The 19,736-nt window shown below is 42.3% G+C and overlaps 1 protein-coding gene across 4 annotated transcripts in view; it reads right to left on the reverse strand.

Moving 5' to 3' along the window:
* Slc16a10 (solute carrier family 16 (monocarboxylic acid transporters), member 10) overlaps positions 1-19,736 on the reverse strand; it is a 108,739-nt gene that overhangs the window by 55,019 nt on the left and 33,984 nt on the right. The window contains exons 1-2 of one of the 4 annotated variants that reach the window (XM_006512863.3): positions 993-1,016; positions 535-538 (exon numbers count right to left, since the gene is read on the reverse strand). The exons of the other annotated variants lie outside the window; for them this stretch is intronic. Of the exons in view, the coding sequence (XP_006512926.1) occupies positions 535-538; positions 993-1,001 (13 nt within the window). The 5' untranslated portion in view covers positions 1,002-1,016. Of the gene's footprint in view, positions 1-534; positions 539-992; positions 1,017-19,736 lie in introns of those variants that run through there. 4 annotated transcript variants of the gene reach the window in all.

The raw sequence follows: 19,736 nt of genomic DNA on the forward strand, positions 1-19,736 counted from the left end.
AGGCTTCATTTGTCTTGATTGTAACCATTCATTCCAGAAATATACTTTTAATCTCAGAAAGTGTGGAAAGTAATACCAGGCGTGGTGGCATACACCTGTAGTTCTAAGGCAAACTTATATAGCATATATCACCCTAAATAAGAAAAGTAACAAGGTTTGGGGTTTTTGGGAGAGATAAGTCACACTACAGTAAACCTCTACCAGCTCCTGAGCCTCTGTGGCTCCGCATTATATGTGGAAATTAACAGCACTAACACATAGTCTTTGGGAAAGTTTTCTCACCACTAACCTAGATCTACAGTTCAGACTTCTGCAAACCTCATTTATTGAGATTTATTCCTCTCCTAGTAATAAATGCTTTAATCTTATTACTGTAGCAGGTAAACTCCCTCAGCCTGCTTCCAGAAGGCAGTGTGCCAAGTCATAATTAGGTTCCCATTACAGGACAGCACCCTTACACTATGCCCACTTCAATCTAACAGAGATGGAGCCAGTGCAGTTCAACAATAGAATGTCCATCTCACGGGACTGAAATCTTCTGGGCAGTGTGATCAGAAACTCTATGGGAGGCTCTTCCTGTGTGTCACTGCTATGCTCAAGTCTCTTCCTCAGGCAAAGAAAATGTGGTACATTTACACAATGGAGTACTACTCAGCTATTAAAAACAATGAATTTATGACATTCTTAGGCAAATGCATGGATCTGGAGGGCATCATCCTGAGTGAGGTAACCCAATCACAAAAGAACACACACGATAAAGGTGTCTTTTAAGGAACTGAGTAGATGGCTCCGCAGTTAAGAGCACTTGCTGCTTTTGCCAAGAGCCTAAATTCAGTTCCCAGCAATCACACTGGGCAGCTCACAATCACCTATAATCCCATGTCCAAGGCATCCAATGCCTTCTGGCCTCTTCAGTCATTACACACTTGTGGAACGATCCAGGAAAACGGGCACACACATATACACAATAAATACCTTACTTTGAGCCTGACGGAGGCCATGTACGCAGGTCTTCCCTCCCAGGGCCCTCAGAGGACTGCTGAGAGAGCACTTGGTGCTTGGTGGGGCTGCTGCTGCTGCTGCTGCTTTCCCCGACGGGACGGGCAGGCATGAGAGCAGCTCCTGATGCTCTATGGCCACCTCATCCCAGTCCACTCAGTACTCCGTACTTCTGTAAGTGACTCTCGCCTGCAGCCAGATGCCCCGCTTCCTAGCACACGTTTGTTCTCATTGCTTTATAATAACTATGTAGCCAGGACAGCTGATGCCAAGGGTTATTTCCATCTGGCTTGAACATCATATTCCACATCTTACTTCTGATTGTTTTGTGTTCTTGCTGATGGCTGAAAAACCACATCAAATTCCTATGTAATGAGGTAACATAGATAAATACACACAGTATTATTATTATAGATCTTTAATTTTTGACGGAGTAGATGGATTGATTGCCTTACAGTGAGTGGGGAAGCATCATTTCTTCAGAAGACTCTAAAGAGTTATTTTAAGTTCTCAACTGTCAAGGAAACCTGCTCCCCTAACTCAACCCGAAGCCCCTCCTCTTCCTGTGGTAACTGTTTCCCTCTTGACTCAAGGAACCACTGCCGTGAGTATCTAAATCAAGAATGAAAGCCATAACTAATATCATTCAAGATACTAAAAGATACTCAGAGTACACATCTCTGTCTTTGTATGGAGGATGGAAACCAACATTTAGTGAGCTCCTGCCACATGGGAGACACTGTGGGAGCACTGAACTGGGAACTTAAGGGATCTTTCGAGAGTCAGTTATGTTGGATGGTGTTTTGCTGGGGCAAACTCGTGAAGGAGTGTTTTCCTGAAGTGAACACAGGTGAAAGACTAAGGCAGACTCATGAGGGGATGTTTCACTGAAGCAGACACAGGAGAGAGGATGTTATGCTAAAGCAAACACATGAAAGGACATGTGATGAAGGATTCTTTGCTAACAACGTGCATGTATTGGTCTGCCCTATATTGCATCGTTGAGCTCCATTTGTTGGGATTCACAGACTTGGGCTGATTGGATGCATGTGCCAAGGCAAGATGCTAGCTCAGAACACGTGATATTTAGAGGGTATAAATAGCACTTGACGGAGTGACAGAGACAGAGATTGGCTTGCTGGTACAGCAAGCTGTGCAATGCTTGTGGGTCTCACGTCTTCCCTGATCTTTGCTTCCCTGAGTAAGGCACAGCCGAGAACTTCTCCTGGTGTTCCTGTTGGTCCCTCCTGTTGACTCCAATGGAGACTGAAGCCTGGCTGTCTCTGCTAGGACGTGTCACCACTGTTGCTTAACCAGACTCTACTGAACTGGACTGCTGGTGTATCTGTGAGGTGTTTGTGAATGGATCGAGCTGCCACTGCTAACCTGTGAACTGAACTGCCAATTTCCAGACAACACAGATAGGAGTTGCTCCAAAGAACATTTTTAAACAGGTCCACTTCCCCCCTCCCCGTATCCTTTCTTTCCCACTACCTCTGGTGGGTGATGGGCTACAAGGGAGGTTAAAGCATTTAAGAACCATCATTAAAAATAAGGTTTGAAAAAAGTTCCAGAGCACTCCACTCCCTCTTCAAGAGCCACAGGTGAAGTAGCCACTGCTTGGTGATTAAGCACTTTGCCGAAGCATGCTCAACATTGTAAGTGGAAGCCACTAGATTTACCACTGCAACGGCCTGGCCCAGAGCCCAGCTCTGTGCATTCCATTACTCCTTATAAACAGCCATGCTGCTTTTATTACTTCTAGTCAGCACACCTAAGCTGACAGCTATAAAGTAGTATAAATAAATACACACATAATCCTTTTAATACAGTTCTTTAATCTTTGAAATTATAACAGGATTGATGACTGATAGCAGGAAAGTGGTTAACAAGGAAAGCTTTGAACTAACTTTTTACATAAGGTATTGAAAAATATTCTCCAAAACAGTGAAGAATTACTCCATTGTTCTTCACCTAAATGTCAATTTCTTTGTACAGCTTTAAGAAGCTCAGACATATTTAAAATTCTCAAACATCAAGAAACACAGCTTCTGGGTCAGCAAGATGGCTCAGGATTGGATAAGAGGAGCCCGCTGCCAAGTCTGACAACTTGAGTTCAATCCTTGAGCCCCGTGTCACAGAAGAAACAAACCAGCTCATGCAAGTTGTCTTCTGACCTCCACACACACACCATGAATTGTGCACACATAAACACAAAGTAATAAGTAAATGAATATGTAAGTAATTTTTAAAAAGAAAATTTACTTTCTTTAAATGTAGGAGATCAAATTAGTAATTCTTTCAACTAGCTAGTTAGGAGCCAACAAAGCTGCTAAAGCACCCTTCTGTGAAGGATACATCAGGACCAGCATACTCCAAGAAGGTTCCGCTAAACTCCCTCAGTGTTCTCCCTTCTCCAGCACTTACCATCAGTGCCCCACATAGGGGGAGGGGCACTCACCACTTGTCACTCAGTCTAAGTTTTTCAAATGCTACGCCACCTTGAATGTATCTCTCTGCTGTTCTTCACATCCTTATGTGCATGCAAAAATAGTCACCCTAACTTTTCAGTCTTTGAAAGGGAAGTTGCTACTATATACCCACTGCCTCACCTCTCCACCTTTCTCAGACTCAGAGACGCCTGCATCTGAATTGAGTTTCTTTGTCCACAGTGCAACAGTGCTTCTTGCCTCCAACAACTTGCTCTGCAAAGCCACAAAAGTCCCGACACATAAAACATAAGGACCAACTAACTGGGGCCTGCTGGCCGCCAGCCTAGCCACAGGTTCAGAGAAACACTGTCTCAGGGGAATAAAGCAGAGAATGATAGACAGAGGATAGACACTGGATATCCTCCTCTATCTAGTTCCCATGCACAAAGACACACAGACACAGACACACACACAGACACACACACACACAGACACATAGACACACACACACAGGCACATAGACACAGACACAGACATACACAGACACACAGAGACACACACAAGCACACAGACAGAGACACACACACACATAGACACACACACAGACACACACACACACACACACACACAGGCACACAGACACAGACACACACAGACACACACACAGAGACACACACACACACACAGACACACACACACAGGCACACAGACACACACACACACAGACAGACACACATATGCGCTTTTATAGTCTCAGTACTGGGGAAATGGGGATCACGTGCATGCAAATCCCTACTGCGGCCAGAAGAGGGTGTTAGGTCCTCTGGAACTGGAGTTACAGGTGGTGGTTAGCTACCAAGTGAGTGCCAGGAACTGAACCTGGGTCCTCTCCAAGAGCAGTAAGTGCTCTTAACTTCAGCGTCATCTCTCCAGGACTTTAAATTCTCTCTTTAAAGTTTTTTATACCATGGAGAATTTCATGAATTTTTGTATTTTGAGTGTTTGTTGTCATTTGGCTAGGTTTGGTTTTAGTTTTTGGAGGGGGTTGTTCCGTTTTTAATTAACTCATTTCATGTGGATGGGTGTTTTGTCTGCATGCAGGTCTGTGTACCATGTGCATGCCTGGAGCTGCAGAAGCTATAAAAGGACATCAGATCCCCTGAAACTGGAGTTAGCTGCCATGTGAGTACAGGGAACTGAACCTGTGTCTTCTGGAAAAAGCAGGCAGCAGTCTTAGCCACTAAGCCCCCTCTCCAGCCCCTTGTTTTGTTTTGTTTTGTTTGAGACAAGGTTTCACTGTTTAACCCTGGCTAGCCTAGAAGTCACTATGCAATCCTAGTGGCCTTAAACTTGTGCTGAGACCCTCAACTGTTTTTGCCTTGCAAATGCTGGAATTACAAATGTGGTCCCAAAAACCAGAGAATTTTGAACAGATTATTTGGGGCAGAAGTCAAGTAAGCTAGAAACAATCTCAAGGTATTGCTAGGTTTGACCACTACTTGCTGGAAAGAACTCCTTTCAACAGAGCCGAGAAATATAACAAATACTTTTTCTGAAAAAGATACCTCACATTTATAATTTTGGATGTTATAAAATTTAAAAAGCAACACAGTATGTTGTGATAGTATGGAAAGCACAAATAGGAACCCAAAGAACAAATTAAAAACAACTATCCTGATATTGTGCAAGTAGAGATTTGTAACACAAGAACCTTCCTCATCCATTGACCTCTGACCCAGTCAGGACCTCTTCCATCAGAGCCAAAGCAGGAACTGTCCCCAAAGTCTCAGTGGCTGCTCTGGGGTAAAGGCCTAGCCTTTGGTAGAAGAAGCTAAGTCTGCTTAAGAAGCCCCACTGGGCTTCTGCTGTCTTTCTTAGTGACCTGTCCTCAGGGGCTCCAAATTCTATTCTTATCAATAACATAAACATACCAGGCAAGGCCTGGAAGAAGGGTTTGCAGCTGACCAGCTCACTTCTAACTCATACCAGCCTCTTCCTTAAATGAAGAGGGAGATACTGATGTCCACTAATGTTGGTTATGACAACTGTAATGGTTTTACAGCTTTTGGGGGGGTGGGAAGGTTAGAGACAGGGTTTCTCTGTGTGGCCCTGGATATCCTGGAAGTAGATCTATAGAGCAAGCTGGACTCGAACTCAGAGATCTGTCTGCTTCTGCCTCCCCATTGCTAAGATTAACGGTGTGTGCTACCACTGACTAGCTGACAATTGGAATTTATTTAATGCACATGATGTCAGACAGAGTCAAGATGCTTTCTATTACCTATCTTAGCCTGTGTTGTGTTGCAATGACAGGAAAACATGCACTAGCTGCCAGGGCATATACTAGAGGGAGACTGTGTCTCCAAACCCTAACAGATGAACTCAGGGGAATAAACACGAACCATAACATTAAGCCATTTAAGTCATTTAAAGAGGTACCTGCCCAGATGAGAAAACATTCACACAAACGTTGAGTATAGTGAGGCTGGAATTTGAGTAGAGTACCTCATTTAGTGTATGTTAAATTACCTTTTAACTGATTTAACCAAACACCTTCACACAGCCCAATTAAGATAATGTGATAGATTCCGTTGAAGGATATCTGTAGAGAAAGTCTAAGTTTAAAAATCCAAAATATAACCATATAGGCATATTATTTAAAAAATACAAAAATAAGAAATATGAAGATAAGCATGAGAAATAAATGAGTTAAAAGCTGTTGCCTTTGTAATAGGACTTCTGGAGAAAGCAGCAAGGCATAGGCTCTCTAGAAACCTGATCCTTTTTTACTACAAGTACATACAATCACTAATCCTATAAAGTAACTTATCAGGGGGAGAGAGGGCTCTGTGGCTAAGAGCAGTTACTGCTCTCTCAGAGGACTGGATGTATAATCCAGCACCCCGCACTGAGTGATTCACAAATGTCTCCAGCTCCAAGGAATCCAACCCCACCCTCTGGGGTGCGATGAGCTCATGCTCACATGCACACACACAAAATCAACATTTTGTAAAGAAACCTGTCATCAATGGTAGTGAACCAATCAAGGCCTATGACTAAGTCTCTAAAATCACATGAACACAGCAGTACAACTACCTAACAAATAACACAAAGAGAGCACTACTCTTCAGGGTCATAAAAATATAGCTCATGATTGGAAACTGTGATCAAAATGCCTAGGAACAGATTGAATTTGTAGATCAACTATACAAGACACAGGCAGATTCCTTGAGACAAATCAAAGCATAGCTTCCCCTGGCTGGGGCAGACGTGTGCCCCTAGCTGGTCTGCCTGGGCCACAATCACATTAATCTTTAATTAATAGATTGCTTTGTGGAATTTCAGAACGCCATAAAGTTTATCTTGCTATCCCTACATGTGTGGCTTTAAAAGTTGAAAATGAATATTCTACCTTGCCAGCCATGGAACAATAAAGACTAACTGAGGTTACTTGAGCTACACTGTTCTCCCATTCAAGAGAAAGGTGAAGGCTGGTGATTACTTTAAAGGGTTTACTTGAGTACAAGTAATTTAAGTAGGTCAGGACAAATTCCAAGGTAAACTTCCTGTTATTCTCAAACCACTGTCCCTTCTGCATCCCAGCAGAGCTACGTAACATTTATTAAGTGTTCATTATGTACCGAGCCCTACTTCAGAGCTTTATATGCGTTTGTATCTGTATTTATAGTTATTATATGTGTTTAATCCTTACAACTCTCTTCTGGGGACCTGGAGCCCCGTGCATGCTAGGCAAGTACTCTACCACTGAGCTACACCACAGCCCCAACCAAGGCTTTGCTTGAGTCAGGGTCTCACTCTCAGTCTGCTTCATTGTCACTGAAATGACCAAGCTGGCCTCAAACTTGTGATTCTCCTGTCTCTGTGTAAGTGCTAGGATTATAGACCTGTGTCCTCCACCCCAGCTCTCACAACAATCCATGTCAAAGTATTCTAACCTCCATGGAGATGATGAAACTGAGGCAAAGCATGTGTTAAGTAACTTGCCCAAGACCACAAAAACTAGAAGCAAGGGATTTACTAGTCTGGAATCATATGCTACCCATCAGAGGCAGCCACCTTCTATAAAAGGTCACAATAAACCTCTGGAGACACTCTTAGGTCTCTTCCTAAAATAGACATGCACAAACAAGTCTTAATTAAGAAAATGCCAACCCAAACAGCAAGTTTCTATCTAACAGATTTCTATCTTAGTGAATCAAATGTCTAGGGATTGCTGGCCTCTCAAATAGCCAACGCTTCTGTCCTAAATATCAGCTATCCAACTATGCTCTGGTAACAACCTTCCTTCTCACAGTAAGCTATCAGGAAGTACCACTGAGTTGCAGGAAACTAAGCCATTTAAAGGGCCAAGATAAAACAAACTACCTGGGCAGGCTGGAGTCAAGCCACACACACACACACACACACACACACACACACACACACACACACACACACATTCTTCTTAACAGTAGATATAAAATCAGAAACATCTTTTACTTACTATAAAAGTTGTTTCTTAAGACATTAAGCTAGGGCTAGAAAGATGGCTCACCATTTAAGAGCACCGCTACCTGGCAGAGGACCCAGGTTGGATGCCCAGCACCCACAGGACAGCTAACAACTGTCTGTTAACTCCAGTTCTGTGGAAAACCCAGCCACCTCATCTGGCTTCCTCAGCACCAGGCATACATGTAGTGCACACACATATATACAGACAAAACATTCACACACATAAAAGTAGTTTTTAAAAAGACAAATGAAGCTGATGAATAAATGAAGGAAATAGTTTGAAAGCAAGCCTACAAAGTTGTGATGGCCAATCTTAATTGTCAACTTGACACCGCTGGGAAGAGGAAACTGCATGTGAAGAACTGCATCCACCATTAGACAGGCTGAAGCCTGGAGTGGGAGAATCCAATCCACTTGGGAAGTGCTACCACTTACCCAGGCAAGTGGTCCTGGGGTGTGAAAGAAAGCGGGTTACAAAAAGAAGAAAGGGAGGGAGGGAAGGAGGGAAGGAACGAGGAGGAGAGAGAGACAGAGAGAGAGAGAGAGAGAGAGAGAGAGAGAGAGAGAGAGAGAGAGAGAGAGAGAGAGAGAGAGAGAAATCAGGCAAGCAACCCAGGTCTCTACTTCAGTTCCTGCCTTAATGCCTTTGATGATGGATTGTAAACCAAATAAACCCTTTATTCACCAAGTTACTTTGGTCATGGTGTTTATAATGACAACAGAAAGCAAATTAGAAGACAAATCAGTACCAGGAACATTGGGTACTGTTGCAATGGTCCTGATCTGTGCTGGGTTTTATTTTATTTTGTTGTTTGGGTTGTTTGGGAGGTGGGGTATTGGGACGGAGATTGTGGAAGTATTTATTTAGAACTTTGGTGTGGATGTGCCCATAGCTTTAAAAGCTACTGTTGAAAGAATGTTGCGAGAATGCAGGAATGGAGACCTGGCTTGTGACGTTTCAGAGGAAGCAGACTATCAGGGCCATTTATATATTTGAGGTAAGAATCGTCGGAACGGAAACCTGTGCTTTACTGACACAACAGTGCTGGCCAGCCGAGGCTGAAAAAGATGCTCATCTGTATTACAGTGAAACCTTCTGGAAGAAGTTCCTCAGGGCCAGCACACAGAAGCTGAAGTCCAGTAAGGAAGCAAGAGTGCACAGCAAGCTTGCACAACAGTGTGGCAGAGAAACCACATGGCACTGGTCTGAAGGCAGGAGGGAGACAAGCAGAGCAGCCGAGGTGTGGCACTGTGACAGGCTGAGGCACTGGTCCCAGTGCAGCCTCAGTTGCCCTGGAGACTCCAGCATATCTGAGATACCGGGACTATGGGATGGCTACCAAAGATGGCTGCAGGTGTGGAGCAGTTCTGATCTTAAAAGACAAGCTGTGCGTGGTGTGGATGATGGGTGGGAGCCTGATGACCATGAATGAGTCCCAGACGCTGGCCTCTGCGCCACGGGCTTTACACTGTTGGATGTGGGGCTTGCTTTGATCTGTCACTGCTCTCGCTCCTCATCCTTGGAATAAGAAAGTTTATAACTTGTCCTTTTTTCTCTTTATAGACATGATTAAAGTATTGGAAGTTTTAGGAACTATGAGACTTTTAAAGTTGAAACTGTGTTTTATATTGTGACACTGACATAAGATCCTGGAGACAAAACATATTTTATTGTTAGTATCATGTTTTCAAGACCTATCCATATTGTAGCATGCAATTATTATATTAATGATTATGACTAATGCACTTTTCATATGTTTACTGGACATTTATACCACTTTTTAAAAGAAAGATATCTATTGAAATCATTTGCTTACTCTTAGGCTGCTATCTTTTCATTGTTACATTGTAAGATTCTTTACATAGTCTAAATTAGTCCTTGAATATCTGGCCTGCAAATACTCTCCCAAATTCTATGCATCCTCTTCATTTTCTAAAAACTATCTCACTGTCGTTCTCTGTCTCTCCCTCTCTCTGTTACTCTGTCTCTGTCTCTCTGTCTCTCTCTCTCTCTGTGTGTGTGTGTGTGTGTGTGTGTGTGTGTGTCTACATTAGAATGGTATAGTATGTGTTGAGGCCTCTCCTTCCCCTTCTATATGAGTTGCAGAGATCAAACTAATGTTACCAAGCTTGCATAAGAAGTGTTTTTCCCCACTGAGTCATCACTGGCTTACTCTTCTCTTTCCTTTTTATTTTTAGAATTTTCTCTTTTTTTTTTTTCCTCTTTACTCTCTTAATGATGTTCTTTGATGCACAAAAGTTCTTGGCTTTATGACATAGGCACTATCTATTTTAATCTTGCTTAGGCTTTCAACTCCATATCTTTAAAAGCATTGCTTGGTCCAAAGTCACCAATGTATAAACTCATTCTTTGCTAAGGTTTTTATAGCTTTACGTCCTGAATTTGCCTTTGACGCATCTGAGTTCACTGAATGCAGTACGAGGTAGGGGTCTGACTCTGCTCCTTTCACTGTGGCAATCTAGTTGTCCCAGCACTGTATGTTGCATCTGTTGAAGACTCTCCTTCACTGAGGGGTCTTGGCTTGCTTGTCCACCTTAATTCTTAATATTTAGAAGAAAAATGTTTTGAAAACAAAATGTTTTGTATAGCTTTATGAAGAAGTGACCATTGTATGTGTTTCTAATGATACATGTGCATCATCTCCTCATGGATGTGTACACCATATGCCACATGGAGGCCAAAAGAGGACATCAGATTCCTTGGGACCAGTATTACTGATGGTTCTAAGCTACAGTGTGGATGCTAGAAACCTGGGTTCTCTGGGAGAACAACAAGTGCTCTTAACCACTGAGCCATCTCTTCAGCCCCTCAACAGCCTGTTTCCTGTAGTGTTTAATAATATTCTATTATCTGGGTGTATCGTGGTTTGTTTCACTTACCTACAGAATAGCATCCTGGTTGTTTCCATCTCTGTCCAGTGTGAGGAAAGCTGCAGAAAGCATCAATATGCAGGGTGCTGTGTAGTGGTAAATTCCCAACTTGATCAAGAAACACAACTGCTAGATTATGCAAAAGTGTATTTCACTTCGCTGCAAGCTGCCAAACTTCCTACTAAAGTGATTTTTACTTCAAAATCTCCCAGCATGTGAAGTTCCGGCTGTTCCAGTGGCCCAACATTCGCAGTGCTGAAGAAAGCACACGGAACCACTCTGTTCAGTTTCTAATGATACATGTGTATTATTTCTTCATGTTTGCTTCCATGTGTAGATCTACATGCTATAGTGTCTGTTAAGGTTTGCGTTTAGAAAGAACTTAAGAGTTGACAATATTAAATCTACCTGTGACCATGGGGAAATCTCTGCACTTATTTGGTTCTCTGATAGTGTTTATCAGTTTTCCTCATACAGATATTATGTAAATCTTCATATATCTATACCTAAGTGTTTCACTGCAGGTACTAATGTAAATGGAATTGTGCTTTTAACTTCAGAATCTTTACACTGATCACATTTTTAAATCCTTGGGTCTCTGACTGACTCCTGTTACTAGAACACCAAAATGCCATTTTAATAGTGACATAATTGGTGATTTTACAGAAGAAATGGTTAAAAGCTATTCTTTTAGATGATGCCTTAATTAGGATTTTACTGCTGTGAAGACACACCATGACCAAGATAACTTTTATAAAGACAACATTTGATTGGGGTTGGCTTAGCGTTTTAGAGGATCAGTCCATTATGGCAGTGTGCAGGCAGATGTGTGCTAGAGGAGCCAAGAGTTCTACATCTTGATCAGAAGGCAGCCAAGAGAAAACTGTCCTTTTCAGGCAGCCAAAGGCCAGTATCATCCAAATTGGACAGAGCCTGAGCATAGAAGAACCCCTCAAAGCCCACTTACACAGTGACACACTTCCTCCAGCAAGGCCACACCCCCTAATAGTACCACTTCCCATAGGCCAAGCAAATACAAACCACACAGACAGGGTCTCCCAGTATTCCCTGGCTGGCCTAGAACTCACTATTATAGACCAGACTGACTGGGAATTCACAGAGATTCACCTGTCCTGCTCCCAAGTCCTAGAACTTAGGGTATGCCCCATCATACCAGAAGGTCTGATAAAAACCATTGGTTTGGGGCTGGAGTGATGGCTCAGTGGTTAGGAACACTGACTGTTCTACCTGAAGTTCTGAGTTCTGTTCCCAGCAACCACATGGTGGCTCACAACCATCCATAAAAGGGATCTGATGCTCTCTTCTGGTGTGTCTGAAGAGAATTACAGTGTACTCATATACATAAAATAAATAGCTCTTTTTTAAAAAGTTAAAAAAAAAAAAAACAGTGGTTCTCACCTTCCTAATGCTATACAATTCCTCATGTTGTGGTGATCCCTGACCATAAAATTTTTTTTGTTGCTACTTCATAACTGTAACTTTGCTACTGTTGTGAATTGTAATGTAAATGTCTAATATGCAAATGGTGTTAGACAATCTCTGTGTTAAAGGATTATTCAACATCTCCCCAGGGAGTTGCAACCACAGGTTGGGAACCACTGGTTAAAACTAATGTTATGCCGGGCAGTGGTGGCACACGCCTTTAATCCCAGCACTTGGGAGGCAGAGGCAGGCAGATTTCTGAGTTCGAGGCCAGCCTGGTCTACAAAGTGAGTGCCAGGACAACCAAGACTACACAGAGAAACCCTGTCTCGAAAAATAAATAAATAAATAAAACTAATGTTATAGGATAACTAACTACATAATTTACAGTATCTTTACTACTCATCCAAATATAAGCATACTAAAACAAAAAATATATTAGATAACTAAATTCCATCATCTTTTGACATTTTACTGATTTCAATTATTTAATATACTCTAATTTTATATATTTTCTAATTTTGTTATAAAGGTTTTTTATTTATCAGGGAAAGCATAATTTCACTGGTTTTGACTGTTTTGTGAATTGTTAAAGAATTGAAACTAGGGCCTCATTCATGCTATTTAGGGCACTCCTACCACTGAGCTATAATCCGAATCCAAACTGAAAATTTTAACATTTTAAAACTTTTTATTAATAGCTTTAAGAGCTTAGACAAAAGTATACAAATATCTCCTGGCATACTTTAAAGTCTCCACAGACATAAGGTATGAAAATATTTTAGATCTGGCTGGGTTGGCAAATGTTTTTCTTTGTAAAGATTTTATTTTTAATTATGTGTCTGTATGCATTTCTAGGGGGAGGGCGGTATATGCACGTGAGTTCAGGTGCCTGGAAACCAGTGGTGTTGGAATTCCCTGGAGCAGAGTTAGAGGCAGTTGTAAAATGCCCAGTGTGGGTGCTAGGAGCTCATCTCTCACACATACATGTATAGAAAACATTCATACACAATCAATGAGTCAATCAATCAATCAATCAATTTTAGTATTAAAAATACTGAACCATCATCCCTCCAGCCCCACAATGTTTTTTTGATAGTATATATGCATGTTTTCATACCTTCCTATACATATGCAGGTTGTATTTCACAGTGGAATGACAGAAAGCATGTCAAATGCCATCACCATGAGCCTGACAGGCACCAGGATCATCTTGCAAACCTTCTGTTAGTGGGAAACAGGGGCTGCACACTCACTCTGCTTTCTATTGCCTACCTTTCCTTCCCTTCCCTTCCCTTCCCTTCCCTTCCCTTCCCTTCCCTTCCCTTCCCTTCCCTTCCCTTCCCTTCCCTTCCCTTCCCTTCCCTTTCCTTTTTCCTTTCCCCTTTCCTTTCCTTTCCTTTCCTTTCCTTTCCTTTCCTTTCCTTTCCTTTCCTTTCCTTTCCTTTCCTTGTTTTGTTTCTGAAAAATCCTCCTGCCTCAACTCCCATGGGCTGAGGCTTTCGAGGCATGAACCTGCGACTAATTCTGGCAGGAACACTCATTTTGCTTACATGTGGCTTTTCAGAGATTTGAGGCAAGCCCTGTAATGTTCCTGGATTTCTTCCCTGAAGCAACTGGAGAGGGAGCGGAGAAGAATGAATTTCATTCCAATGTTAGATCATAAAGAAAATGAACAGAAAAGATATCCCCCAAACACCCCAAAGGGCCAAGCACACAGCCAGTGCCTTTGCATATACAGATGTCATTAACTCTTTGTGGTAATCCTGCAAAACAATTATTAACTGGGAGGATAGGAGATGGTCACAACGACTAAATAATTCTCCAAATGGCCATGGAGCTAGTTAGTAGTAAAACAAGCATACAGTTCTCTGGAGACTCATTCACCAAATACATCAAATGTATTAATTTATCAGTGGTAAAAGAATGATTGAGGGATTTAAAAAGAATTCTTCTTCAAGGCAAACCAACCTAATGAAGGAAACAAGTAATCAAAGGTTCACAGGCAAGACACATCGCTGGAACATCGCTGCTACTCCCATAAAGGCAGCCAGCACAATTTTCTGAATTCTACACATATTTAGCAATGTATTACTTTCATTATTAGGAAAAAATACACCTGGCTTGTCTTATGGTTTACCATAAGGCAGGTGCTGTTTTACAAATATACATCCTTTAATCCTTGGAATCGCCTTGGGAGGAGCCAGCACAACCAGATAGCCAGCATCTTGGTGCACAGAGAAAGTCACTTGCTCAAGACGTCACCACTGATAAACAACCCCATCAGGATGCCAAGACAGCCGTCGTCTAGATGGCATTCTTTGTGCTCTTAGCGGCCTCACACGCCTATCTGCTGTTTATTGCTGAGCTGGAACTGGGATGGCTTGGTGGAAACAGCACTGCACATGCAGGCATGAGGATCTGCATTCACATCCTGCAAGTCCCTGTGAAAAGCCAAGTGTGGCTACGTGCACATCTGTAGACCCAGCTGTGGGGTGTGAGGAGCAGGAACAGGAGCGTGTCCTTGGAGACCCTGATTCAAGAAAATAAAGATAGCCTCCTCTGGCCTCCACGTACAAGTGTAGGTGTGCAACCCCCAGGGCCCACAGACAGAATAGAGAGTGCCATACCAAATGTGCATGTGCCTTTGTGTGACACATACACACGCACATACACACTCTTTTAAACTTAAAAAAAAAAAAAAGACAATAACTTGGATAAAGGAAACTATCGTTGACAATACTGAATATAGGATTTCATTCTGAGGGTTATGTCATAGAAGCATTTGAATACTTAATGGTCAGTATACAGTCAGATCTGTTTGAAACTTTAAATCCACCCTTAGTTAAAGAAAGTATTGATTTATTATATATAGGGTTATAACATATAACCCTAAATTTAATATAGAGTAACAGTTTTAGCACAAAAAATAGTATTTGTCAAGTATTTTGTTCTTACACCCTGATAAAATTATTAACCACAAAGCCATCAATAAGACTAAAACACTGACAATTCTGACGAACTGTGTGGTACTGCCCATTTGTTAAAATTTAACCACAGTTAAAACACTCTATGGGGGGACCACTCTTCCCTGCTCTTCCTCTTCTCTGCCAGCTCCAACAGCTCGTTAGTCTCACATGAGCTCTCCATCACTGTATTTTTCCATTTCCCTCTGGCTTTCTTGGAAGCCTGACAGACTGTCTGGAAAGATGAACTTTCCAACGTCCAAATACATAGCTACTCCTTCCAAGGCCAGATACAGATACGTGGGCCGCCTGGTAAGCATCCTCCAATCAATTATTAATGCCTTGTAGCCTTTACATGGCCCAGTCTCTTCCTTTCTACTGGAGACTTCTTAACTCCAAAGTCTATTATCTTAAAAAATACTAAATGAGAAATGAGTGGATATCTTATAATAATTTGTAAATTATGTGTACACAGACAAAACTGAACTGGAAATGAGTATTTAAAATGTCAGGGTGAATAATTTTCTTGATTTACAGACCTTTACTACTATTTAATAACAATGATAATAAAACTGAAGAGGTAACCACAGTCTGTCATTTTCACACACACACACACACACACACACACACACACACACACACCAGCTATAATACACTTAGCTTGAAGAAAGAAAAGAACAGTTCTCAGCTCAGAAAACAGGCTTCTTTAACGCTTCCCACTTCTGTGGTCTACAGAAGACTCTTCAGAACATATGCCTATAATATGGGCTACAAAACTGACTTCTATATTTCTTCTATTTATTGACTTAAAAATACTTTTCTGGGACTAGAAAGATGGCCCCGTGGTTAAGAGCACTGATTATTCTTGCAGAGGTTCAGTTCCCAGCAACCCTGGTATAAAACCATCCATAACTCCAGTTCCAGAGGGTCGAGCACCCTTTTCTCGCCATCATGGGTGTCATCCATGTATGTTGTATACTTATCATACATGTAGGCAAAACACTCATACATAAAATAAAAAATAAGTAATTCTTTAAAGTTTTCTATTTTATTTAGTGTCTCTCTGTGTGTGTGTGTGTGTGTGTGTGTGTGTGTGTGTGTGTGTGTGTGTGTGTGTGAGAGCATGGACATGGCGTGGCATGGCATGGCAGACATGTGAAGCTCAGAGGATGGATTTCCAGGCAGTCCTCTACTTCTAGAAATCACACTCAGTCCATTAAGCTTTCTTCTACCTGCTAACCCATCTCACCAGCCACCATTGTTTTAAGACAAACTCTTATGTCCCTGTGGAACCCAGGCCACAAACTCACTCCATAATGCAGGATGACCCTGAACCCCTCATCTTCCTCCATCCACCTCCCAAGTTCTGGGATGTCAGGCTGGAGCACCTGTGTGCCTGGCTTCTATTTCTTTAAATAAGCCAGCTGTTACTCCATCTGGCAAGCTTCTTTCTCCATAAGAAAGAGTACCATTTCTCCTTATCAGAACATTAAATAACCAACAAAAGTCACTGAACACATGATTATAAAGAAACAGTTAAGAACATAGTCTCTTGGATGATTAAACACAGTTTTGAAGGCTGTTATCACTCACCAACTGTCAGAACTAAGATTAGCTTACCTCTCTATAATTCATTTTCTTTGCAGTTAAGACAGGAAAGGATGATAGAATCATGGGCTATAAGACGTGAAACTAGTTCTTAGTAAGCACTCAATAAATATGTAATAATTATACATATCACTGCAAGGCCAATTGCAAGGGAAAATTCCAATATCTAATCTTACAGGGTGATTCAAAGGAGCAGACTTCTGAGGAGCTAGAACCCTTGCAGAGAGAACTCATGGGTGTCTCTGCCCATCCACCTTGGTGGGGATGGGGAAACTGAGAGTTTAAGACCTTAGAGCAAAGGCAGCAGCAGGGCAGCCCGGCCTACATTCCCCTGGTGAACAGGGAGAGGTGAGCATGGCCCACCACCCTGCAGCCACCACCAGCCTTGAGTAACTGGAAGGAGCCATGGCCAACAGCATCCCCAGCTTTATGTATTCGGGGAGCTTGCTTTTCCCTTTCACTCCCCTACTACCTCATCCCTAGTTTGTAGCCGAGGTTCAGATATTGTCTGTTTACACCTCTCTAGCCTAGGCCACTTTATACAGTTAGAACAGATCCCTTCACAGATAATAAGAGCTGTTATTTCATACATGACTGTTGAGAATACAAGAGAAGTACCACCCATTATCAAATTAGAACACAACAGAGAAGCAGGAATGCTGAGCCCTGTGCTAACTGCTGGCTCTAAATGACTTCAAGAAAAACATGCCTGCTGCTTCCGTCACTGCTCCTGACCTATCGTCTGCTCAACGTGAACACATAACTGCCTTGTTCAACTTGCTACATGTAGAAGGCGGCCCCTGCCTTCAAGCCCCACACCATCTGGTCTCCACACCTCTTCACAGCAGACCACATTAACCATGATCCTGACCATCAGCTTCACCTCTCCCTCAAAGCTTCATGTGGTCACTCTAAGTCTCAGAGCAGTGTCACTCCTTGTGAAATGAGGTCTTGATTGACAACATCCTCCTCAAGCACTCTCCCACTTTACTCTTCTCAAAGGTCGTGCCACCCTATAAAATTCTTAGCAACTCAACTGCCATTTCTACCACAAAAATGTGATTCCATCAGAGCACAGCTTCCTGAACTGAAGTTTGAAATCTCTCAGGGATAACACAATTAAATGTAGAGGCTGCTAAAGGGAAAAGGGCAACAGGATAGGAGTTTTGAACATGCAATGATCAACTCAGAATCAATTGCTTACCAAATCCCAGGTGTTTTGGCAATGCTCAACATATTACTTGCAGCATTGATTCTGAGCACACGTGTGCACTTTGCACTGCACATGCATGTCACACGACTCTAATGAATACAGTCTCAAACACCTCAGCTCAGATGTAAGATTACTGTGTGTTCCTGATGTCTAGCACAGAGGAGTTCTGAATTTTTGTTGTTAAATAAATAAAATGAGCACTATTTTACCAAATACATGTTGAGTGCCTAGTACATGCTTCCACTATTTTTATGTGTATGAGTGCTTGGCCTGCATGTATATTTGCACACCACATACACACCCTGTGCTTGTGGAAGCCAGATGAAGACTGTCAGATACCCTGGAACCAGACTTACAAATAGTTGTGAGCCACCACTAGAGTGCTGGGCATCAAATCCTGGTTTTATGGAAGAGGACCCTGTACTCTGAATTGCTGAACCATTTTGCAAGTACCTGTTTCCACTATTTTAAACACTCTTTATTCTTCACTACCATTTAAAGTGTCCAACGGTCCTAGAATTGGAGTGACAGCTCGACTAGTAAAGATGAGATCAGGGCATGGTCGCAGGCGCCAATAATCTCAGCACTGGGGAAGCAGAAATTAAGCAGATCCATAGAGTCCACTGGCCAACCAGCCTTAAGTAATCAGAAAGCCCTAGGTTCCAAAGACAGACCTTCCTCAAAGATCAGGGTAGGGCAGGCTGCAGAGATGGCTCCGGGTTGCTTCCTAGCATAACTCCAGTTCCCGTAAACCTGATACATTCCTTTGGCCTCTGTGTGCAGCAGCCATGCACATGGTATACATGCATTAAAAAATAAACAAGCTATAAGTCAGGAAGATGGCCCAGAAAGTAAAGGTGCTTGCACCAAGCTTTCAGTCCACAGTTCCCACACTGTGGGAGAACTGACTCTTAGGAGTTGTCTCCTGATCTTCACACATATGGATGGACATGTGCATGCGCACACGCACGCGCGCACACACACACACAGAGAGAGAGAGAGAGAGAGAGAGAGAGACAAAGAGACAGAGAGGCTGAGAGACAGGGAGGGGAGAGCTTACTGTTACAATGTTACTAGGTTAGTAATTGGTAGATCTGGGCTGGAGAGAGTAGTGCATACCTCTAACCCCCATCACTCAAGAGGCAGAGTCAGGAGAATCAAGGGTTCAAGGTGGGCCTTAACTACATAGCAAGTTTGAGGCTTCCCTGTGCTCCATGAGACCCTGTGTCTCAAAAAAGTAAAACAGCATGAACAACTCGGTAGAGCTGGTCTTATAGTCTGACTCATATAACTCATATAAAATATAACAAGTATTCCTAACCACAGTGTTATACGACCTTCTAGTTTGGTTTATTCCTGTGATACAAAAACAGCCATGTCGTCTCACTCAACAGGTTTATTATGAGAAGCAAATATGTAAAAACAAATTGGAAAGTACTGTGTAGATGTATTACAACATCCTAAAATAGCCAGACTGCCTAGTATGAATCTAACTAGGTCAAGAAGAAATGTGGTAATCAACAAAATGATCTCATGCTTCATCTCTGGCACAGCTATCAGGAACAGCATGCATCTGACAGCCTTAGCCACAGCTCAGCCTAAGTTAATGTGCCTTTCCACCCACCCTTCAGCTGCAACTGCATAAGGCCAAAGTATAAGGAGCAGGCAACC

The sequence above is a fragment of the Mus musculus genome, chromosome 10, assembly GCF_000001635.26.
Source record: "Mus musculus strain C57BL/6J chromosome 10, GRCm38.p6 C57BL/6J".
NCBI classification, from domain to species: Eukaryota; Metazoa; Chordata; class Mammalia; order Rodentia; family Muridae; genus Mus; species Mus musculus.